The 9,972-nt window shown below is 30.3% G+C and overlaps 2 protein-coding genes across 2 annotated transcripts in view; one reads left to right on the top strand and one right to left on the bottom strand.

Moving 5' to 3' along the window:
* Positions 1-1,047: 1,047 nt before the first annotated feature.
* Positions 1,048-4,521, bottom strand: fkh (fork head). Its single transcript, XM_014421571.2, has one exon. It carries the CDS (start codon positions 4,350-4,352, stop codon positions 3,189-3,191), a length of 1,164 nt encoding a protein of 387 aa, XP_014277057.1. The 5' UTR covers positions 4,353-4,521; the 3' UTR covers positions 1,048-3,188.
* A 167-nt stretch (positions 4,522-4,688) lies between these two features.
* The window catches only part of LOC106681315 (dehydrogenase/reductase SDR family member on chromosome X), a 37,310-nt gene continuing 32,026 nt past the window's right edge, over positions 4,689-9,972 (top strand). The window contains exon 1 of the mRNA XM_014421566.3: positions 4,689-4,763. The gene's annotated coding sequence lies outside the window, so the exon portion shown is untranslated. The remainder of the gene's footprint in view (positions 4,764-9,972) is intronic.

Here is a 9,972-nt window from a genome sequence, read left to right as displayed (position 1 = left end):
TCAACGTATCCAATATATCTTTATGAATAACTCTTTTGTTATTGTAATTTTGTTTACCACAAACATTGTTCAACATTAATAGTTAAATGAAATTAAATATTTTCCTCTCTTCTACACATCACTATATCGTTCACAAAGATTTTACGATCATAAGTTTGATTTCTATGAAAATATAAATATTATTTCATTAAATTTGTATTAGTATAATTAAAAAATTGTATGTATTTCTTGCTACATGGTTTCTGTTTTGCGAATACTTTCAAATAGGAATAACTGAAGCCATGCTCCAAAGTTATCCACATTACGACCAATGAAATTTATTTCATTTTTCAGTACCTATTTTATAAATAAATATATATCTCGTTGTTAAATGTTAATTACAATTATATCTCTCAATTTACTAACAAAACTGAATTCAGTGTAAAACGTTAATCAACATCAAGCAAAAATTAACAACTGAATAAATGTTTAAATATTTTTATGTTAATATGAGATTTTTGTTCCTGAGATTAGCATGCTAAAAAACTAAAATTTGTTAAATAATTATTAATAAAAATATTACATACTTAAACTTAATTAATTATATCGCTACATAATGTTATTCAATAATATATAATAAATGAAAAAGGCATATAAAATACAAGAATAGTTATAGATCAGTAATATTTCATAGATATTAATTGGTTAGAAGAATGGAAAATTTATTAAAGGTAAAAATAAATCTGAAAGAATGTGTTTTATACGAAATAATTGACTAATAGACTATTTGTTAAGAATATAGCCGTTTCTTAAATAAATACCTAAAAATAAATTAAAATGTTTTATAATAAGTGCTGGTTATCCAAGAGTAGCAATAAAATAATTAAAAAATAAATTCTTAATCCCCAGTTTATTGCAAACCTAAAAGCTTTCAATGAATGTACCAGTGGACAATTTTTAAAACCACTTGAATATCTTTGCCCAAACAACTCAATACCATGATTTTTATGTAATCTTCAACATGCTTTAATGTTCCAGGGTAACATAAAGAAAAAAAACACTACTTCATACAATAAACGTTCATTTTACTGAAATTATTCATATAGGTAACTCTTCTTGACAAACGACTATAGTTGTTACATTCACTAGTTCAATAAAACCAAATATTTACAAATTAATATATAAAAAACAATATATACTTTATTCTTATATTTATATTATATGTATATATACTTTATTTATATATTTATATATCTAAACATCGAAATGAAATTTACAAATTATACATCAGATATAATCTTTATGAGATTTAAGATACACTTTGAATTATTGTTATTTGCCCCAGGATAAGGGAATCACACTGTACTCCAGTCATAATACATTGTGTCCCTATCCACCGTTGTTCCAACATAATTAGGCTATTTACAACGGCAATTAAATATCTAGTTTTTTTTTTTATATTAAATCATAATGAAATGAAGAGCAGTAATGGAATGCACTTAGGCAGTGGGACAGAACGTGCCCCAAGCCTCAATTTCGATATCTAACTTCCAAATCTGCAATTTATAAACCTAGGAGTTGAGTTCCTAGTCAATGAAAATATACAATTAATAAAAATCTATAAATAAAAAATAAAACAACGGAATCAAATGAAACAATGCCGATATGGATTAAAATTTTAAATACATGTTTGAAAACATCAAAATTCAATATAAACTATTGTTTATTCTATATGTTATTTTATTATTTTAAAAATCATCGGTATTCTTTATAGAGACGTGCTCTGAAATATCTGAATGTGTGTTGTAGGCTAGGCTCTTCTACAAAGCTCAGGGTAACCCCAGATATCATTTACATGCACAATGGAACACAATTAAGATTATTACACTTCAAATTCATACAATCCCAAAAAGAGATTCAAGCAACAATTCACTTTGAGATTTTACAAAATAAAAAATAATTAAATTATATATATAAAGATCATTGTTTCTTCTTATAAGGTGATATTATCTTATTTACATACAAATACAAACGCGTTCTCACAAATACACTTGATAGACACTCACATAGTCAATCATATGCATGTATATGTTCATACATGAGGGTATATACATACATACAGTATTACGCGCGAGGTGACCAGTATTACAGTTCTGTTACACACAGATTAACGAAACTATAAAGGCATATAAATGAATATTCGCTTTAAAACTATTTCGATAAAGACAGAGTTGTTAGGTAATGAAGGACATGGATATGTAACAGATGATAATGGTCATCAAGCGCACTGCAACGGAAAACTCACAATTTATTATTATAGGGTCCCCGATCTAAGGCTAGCATAAAAAATGTACACATAGTTCGTTTGGCCATGAGTGGCTGTGGCTATGTACAACTGTCCTTGCAATCTTCTTCGACCGGGGTGTGTGGCCCCTCGTCTCCCTCATATCTACAATAGCCCCGGGTAAATCAAGTGGACGGAATGACCAGTTTATTAATGAGTCACAGATTCCGATTTATAGTAAGGACTTGGGGAGTTCATTGTCTTTTCCATTTCGATTATTTATAAAATCACACATCTCTTAGGTCTTTGAAACAAATGTTAAGTGACTAATGGTTTGCATTTTGATGAATATTTATATCGGCAACTAAAATATATATGTACATGTTTGTAAATCACGTAACAACAGAGATTCCGTAATTATTTTGATTTTATAAAAGTATAGCTTCGTAGGGCTTAGGTTTAAATAATTTTGATTTAAATCTCAATAAAAGTAGCTAATTAATATACTAACAATGTCAAAATAAATTAATAAATAAAATATGAAAAGTTTTTTCTAAAAGCATTAACAATATAAAATTTACGTCTTTTAAATTAACAATATAGGGATGGTCAAGTTTACTACAAAATACTAGTATAAAACCATCACCTATTCCACATTTGTCAATTAAAAACGATTTTAATTATTTTATAAAAAAAAATAGTGATAGGATCGAATACAAATAAATAATTGACAAGGAACCCTTAGGTTAAAAAAAATCATAAAATGTGTGAGAACGGGATTTTTAGTTGAAGATAGAAACAATAACCTACAAAAATAAAATTTTTAGGCAATGCGAAATGAGTTAGTATCGCTAGAGTAGGACAAAGAGAGTGAGCGAGGGGCCAGTGACATAAGATGGATATCTTACCCTGTTAACGGGTATTGTCATAAAGCAGCAGCTCCTGGAGGGCTGTGGTAGAGTGAACTCTGGTAGTAGGTGGAGTCCGAGTATCCGTACTGCATGTCTGCGTACATCTTAATGTCGGTTTTGCTTTCTGTCGGCAGGAGCCTAGTGATAGAAAACGGGTGTGAGGAAGCTGGTGGGTACTCCTGCTTCAGGTGATGACCGTAGTGGTCGAGGGCAGAACTCAGATGGTGAGAGTGGCAACGATTGACCATTGCCGACAATTCAGCTTCTTGCTGCTGGAGGCAAATTTCCGATCCACTACCGTGGAGGAGGCTGGCCATCGGATCTGCCTCCTTCATTAGAGGGCCTTGACTCCCGAGGCCGAGCTCAGTCTTGTCCAACTTGTCCTTTTTATCTTCGTGCTGGTGTAAGTGATGATGATGGTGATGCGGTGAAACACTTTTATGTGATTGTCGTGCTGCCTCCTTTTTGTCGTCCTTAAATCTCTTTTGTCGCCTAAGATAGCAGCCGTTCTCAAACATATTTCCTGATTCGGGGTGTAGAGTCCAGAAAGATCCTTTCCCAGGTTTGTCCGGAGTCCGAGGCACCTTGACGAAACAGTCATTGAAGGATAACGAGTGCCGGATGGAATTTTGCCATCTCTGTTGGTTCTGTCTGTAGAAGGGAAAGAGATCCATAATAAACTGATATATTTCTGATAAGGTGAGCATTTTGGAAGGTGAATTCTGTATAGCCATTGTAATGAGAGAGATGTATGAATAAGGTGGTTTAGCGTGGGTGTAGGAGCGTCTGTATGACTTGTCCGCTCTGGCCCGCTGGAGTGCGGCTGAGTTAGGTGATCCTCCTTCGTTAGCCAAATCAACCCTCGGACCAGGCATGGTCCCGACAGCGCCTAATCCACTGTTGTAGTTGATCGTGCCCATGCAACTACTATTCATATTAGTATAACCCATGCTACCGGAAGACATAGAATTACCGTTCATCTGCATAGAAGCCATCGCACCGCCACCAGGAGCCAGCATGTTGGTTGGAAATCCTGCACTCTGCGGGGAACATGAGTTCATCGGCACACAGGACATCGAGTTCATACTATAGGTCGGTGTCATGGCTGGACTCATGTTGACGCCGGACATCGCGGAAGTCACCGGGTCTGGGTACAGTTTCTGAGATAACATAGTCATAATCACTAAGGGAACACACTTTGCGGTTGCAATGCAACAGGTAGAGAGTCACTTATTGAAAAAACAAACACACGGCCGGATTCAGTCTCCTCGTGTTTGGCTAGGGGAACACAGTATTTAGGTTTCCATGATCGAACTGAAGTACCTCCCAAACTTTACCGACATGAAATAGCAAATGGAGGCTAAGTTAATAGAGGGGGGATAGGGCACCCCCACTACGGAGAAAGGAACCAATGGTAGGGCAGTAGCTATGGCAACCGCTATGGCGGGGAGGGGCAGCCCCACCCTACGAGCCTCGGCAGCGCCATCCCCCGGTCGCCAGGCAAACTACCCCCAGTCCTTTCACACCCTCGACGCACCCTACTGCCTAACTACTTCTTTTTTACTAATAATAACTCTCACTTCTCTCAGGTATACTTTTTAATCTTACTTTTCAATATAAAATTACGAATTATTCAATACTGTTTAAGAGAAGACGTTCTTATGATATAAATATCTTGAGTGAAACTGCTTAGTTATATTACTAATTTTAACGACCTCACTGACCATTGACAGGTTCCTATTTTATGATATCGATCAGAACTCGTCAAACCAATTAATAACCTATCAAGTTTGTGACCTCCGATGAATATTTTGAACTTATATGCAACTGATCACTGTTTGGATTATATTCAGTTCATTTTTAAACTTAAAATTAAACAAATATTATTTATAATTGAATTATTACGTTCTATAATTTTAGTTGTCCAATCGTTGAACAATAGAGATAAAAGATAAACAATCAGAGTTTTATCTCGAAGCAAAGATAAGCACTAAGGTCCTACCAGCCACATAAATTAGGCAACTCCTTGTATGTGGTAGATGGATTTTTGTTATAAATATCTTATAATTTAATTTTCTATAATTCATAATATTTTCTTGAACTGCATAAATATTTATCTACTTTATTATTATGTTTTTTTTTTTTTTTTGGAAGGTAACATTTCCAAATTACAACTTCAAGTTTCTGATCATCATGATATACTGTCACAATTATTATAATAGTTGTTTAGGATAAAAATAATATATTTTTTTCAGAGATATTATTTTCAACTTTTTAATAATTAGATGCTACGTTCTCTCTCAATCTCAAATGCCTCATTGTAATATATTGCTTTCATCAAAGTGATAATAACCAATAAGAAATAGGAAAAAATAAATTATTCGGAATGTATGAGATTTTTAAATGTTATGTTTGAAATTTATTTAATGATATTTAGCACATAATGAGCTTTAACTGTTATTTTATATTTTCCTTTTAATTGTAAATATTTCAATATATCATGCACAGATGTGTGTAACTTTTTACATTAGCTAAAGTAGAAATAAAAAAAAATAAAAAAGACGAACGGATAATAATATTAAGTTAGTGCATGCTAATACCTATAAAATTACCTATTTTTTAAAAATTAATTGTGATTAAAAATCTTTATTTTAATATTTTTAAACGTACTTTGTACGTTTTGAGTGTCTTTAAACAGGTTAGTTTGCTGTTTTATGTTGCAAAACTTCAGTCAATCAGGTGTCATCAGAAATAGAAAAAATATTTTGTTCTGTATAAATCATTGAACCAAAAAATCAACATTAAATGTAAGAAAAGTTTTATTTATAAGTGGTACAATCACTATTAAGTGAGAGTAAACCAGTTCTATAAATGGCAATTGAATTTATAATTTAGGATGAATGAAGTTTTAACATATTTATAATTTTCATGTCACTATTAATATAATTAAAAACAATTTGAAATAAAAATTAACAATTTGAGGATTAATGATTTAATTATTAAAAATTGATTATCAAGGTTTTCATGATGATAATCATAAAATAAAAAAGAAGAGCTAACAATCTCGTTGAACAATGTTTAGATGAAACATAGTCTTGAAAAAAAAATATATTCAACAATAACCAATATTATTTGAACTATTTTGGTTTAGTAGTTAGAATTCATTGCTGCAATGTTAAATTATTGTTCATTTTAATATATGTTTATGTTAAAGGTTCAAATTGTATAAAATTGTGTCTAATGCTATATAATAATAGATATAATTACATAATATTGCATTTACCACCAAGTTTATTTATTTTACTATTAAACTTAACAAGTTTTTATTTTTTTTCATTAATTGAATAATTATATAAACCAGTTATAAACATATATATATATGTATATAGCCACTATAAAGCGTACTATTTGTGAACATCCAAGAAAATGAAGGTGTTGCCATTGTTGTTTAAAGCAATAGAGGTTTGATATAAATTGTTTTTCAGCATTAAAATGATTCCTTTATCATAGTAGTTATATATTCAATTTTATAAGGAATATATAAATTATAAATTAATATCTCTGAATTAATAGAAACTCATATGTTTTAGTTTAATATTAATTATCGGCATATAAAGAGTTTGTTTTAATTCAATTGTAAATTTGTCCTTTCTTTACCGAATTTGTTGATAGCGTTCTAATAAAATAGTAGGAATTCATTTTATATAGGAAAGAAGCACAGTTTAATAAAATCTTATCTATAATAAAAAATAAATATTATCTATAATAAAAAAATCAATAATAAACAAAATCAATACCATAGGTTTACTGATCTGAATATAGGCTGCCATATGTTTCTAAATAATTCTGTTGTTGCTAGTTTTCTAAATTGTTCCTTCCTGAAATATTTTTAATTTGTAAACCCATCATTTCGTAGTTCTACTGCTTTGTCTATTGTCTATTTATATTTTCTTACAATGATCGAACTGTTGTAATTGTAAATTTTTATTACAACCTTAAATTGACTAATTGAGGAAATCAAAAACGGGGGAGGAAGAAATACTGTATTATTAAACTATTCTGTCCACGTACGTACATGATCACTGTAAAACATAGCATACCAATTAAACTAATAGGAAGAGTCGAGTAATACAGCATAAACAATATTAATAGAATACATATTTCGAAAAATTAGGTAACAATAAATATTGCATTACTACCGATACATAATTTATAAATCCGAAATCTTTTGCTGTTAGAGAATTATCGTTGACCGCATCTCATTTCCTGGCTACTCTGTTTATTATATTTTTAATATATGCTTTAGTTTATTTAAAACCAAAAAGATTATTAAAAATATAAATATTTCTATGTAAAATAATAAATACCATACAAAAAATATAAAAAGTAATAATAGATATGGTATTTACAATTCTAATATTTGTATGTGTTTAACGTAATAATGTCATCTTTTTATAAGTTTGTAATAAGGAAATATTTGCATTTTCTATAAATTTGTAAAACCTAAATTATGTAATACAAACATGAATAAATACTTTATACAGTGAATCAAGGGTTTCCCTCTTATCTAAATTTGTAGTATACACAATGCAGTTGTTTTCAAACCTTAGGAACTAAGTTTTTCTTTACGTTTCTTTATCTTCCTTCCAACGTGGAGTAGAAAATTATCGAGGTGTCTTGAAGGTCCCAAGCAACTTTATCTCTCCCGTTGACTTCACTCTCTCCTTTATTAATTTTTCAATGAGAAGTACGTCATCTATTTGGAAGAAGAAAAAATATCAACCCAAGTAAACCTTCAGCCCCTGTTGAAGATTGCCCAATATTTTTTTTTTTTGAGCCGTAGTTATTCTTTTTGTACCAATAAGAATTATTCCATTACTTGGTATTAAGAAGGGTCTGAGAATCCACTTTCCCCTGAAAACTTTTAATGTTCAGTAGCATTTCTTTTGGATTTTATCCTTAAAGATAACGGAAAATAAAAAATCTAGTGCTGTGTGCATCACACGATTTTCACTTACTTCAAAAAATCATTTTTCAGAGTTTCTTACGGGGCTTCGTAAATGCGATCGGAAGAGATCGGACGATCTTGGTTTTTTCCAATTCAAACTCCTGTCTCTATTTTTTCCTTTTTCTGTCCATCTTGAAATTCACACAGGATCAGAAGGAATAAATAAATTCACATAGTTAAATTCATTGCTAAGCCATAAATCTGCTAACACTGTGGTGTATGGGTGGTAATAAAAACCTTGATCTTTAGGGTTACCATAATAAGGTGAATAAATAAATATTAATTCATATATTTATATTTGATAAATAAATATAAATATATAAAGTTTCATAATGATGAGAGATAGTTGACCGTGGATAAATTATATGAGGACGAGATGGTTGGGGGATGCTGTCAAAATATAACACAAATAAGTTGAAATAACTTTTTTGTTTTATAGTTTGCCCGCTCCCCCAACCATCTTCTCCACTATATAAAGTTTCATTTAAGCTCACATTAAACCGCTTAAATTTCACCAGTAATTCAATTTTCAATTAAAGGGGGTATATATGATAAATAAATAAAATCAATATTACAACGACGAAAATTTAGAAATTAATGTTTGGAAAAAACTGATCCCCAAAAACCACAATTTTGAAAATTTCCTTTTTTCTCCAAAAGAAAGTTTTGTATACAAAAAACGTTAACACAAACCTTGTAACTAAATAAATACACCATTAAATTAACTAATATACAGAAACATATGTTAAGTTTCAACATAAATCCAAATTGAACTGATAAGTTCGGGGTTGAATTTTCAAGTGTGGTGTGTGTTTGATTATCGTTTCTTACAGTAGAGTCAATTCCGTTATTTGAATTCCTTTCAACCTTATATTGAGGACAAACTAAAGAAACTCAATGTTAATATATTTCGGTTTGAATAACGTAGAACAATTTCAAAGAACAAAAATTATGTTACGTTTAATTTAAGAAACGGTCGAACACCCACTTAAGATTTCATAATCTTTTCAATAAAAGTATAATTTGGGTTTATGTTCAGAGATGATTATTTCTGTCAATATTTAATGTAGGACTCTGTACATGAGCTTATGTTATAGCTAATTTAAAGAGTTAAATAGTATATAATGAAGTTTTTTTTACCCAAGTCTTTCTATTGGAGATAAATAAAAATTTAAAGAACTACTGGAGAAATTTGAATATGAAAGACTCAGTTGTGTCCCTTTCATCTAAAATTCAGAAAACACAGGATTTCTATAGGGTAGTTAATCAAGTCTTTATATTTATTTTATTTAATTAAAGTAATAAACTACAGTTTTTTTCTACACTGATGAGGTAGTTGTTTTTCATACAATGGTTAGTCTTCCTCATAATAAAAATAAACAATATAAACTATGTATTCACATTTTTTAGCTTCCCACGTGGTCTCTTCTTAACTAGATATAGTTCTGGGGCTGCAATCTGCAGAGAGTAACCAAAGATAGACCAGAGATAGAGAAGAAAAAAAAATTGTCTGACCTAAAGAGTAATGTATTGTCAAATAATCAAACAGTAGATAAATACATACATATTTTGCATTTAATAAGATAATTGACGTTTGGGGAGATAAAGTACTATCTATAAACAGCGATAAAACTTCACGAGCAGAAATAGATAACTAAAGATGAGAAAGTAATTAGTGAGCATTTTCTAATGATGTGGTTCTATATGAATGATTATAAAGATCCCTAAAGTAAGTTATGGTATGCAAAAAGTCGATGGAAGAAGAATATCTTATTGGGGTAGGTTTATTT

This window comes from Halyomorpha halys, unplaced genomic scaffold (assembly GCF_000696795.3).
Source record: "Halyomorpha halys isolate HHAL.00 unplaced genomic scaffold, Hhal_1.1 Scaffold326.1, whole genome shotgun sequence".
NCBI classification, from domain to species: domain Eukaryota; kingdom Metazoa; phylum Arthropoda; class Insecta; order Hemiptera; family Pentatomidae; genus Halyomorpha; species Halyomorpha halys.
Note: the sequence above shows the minus strand (reverse complement) of the source record. Positions and strands in the feature narration are given on the sequence as shown.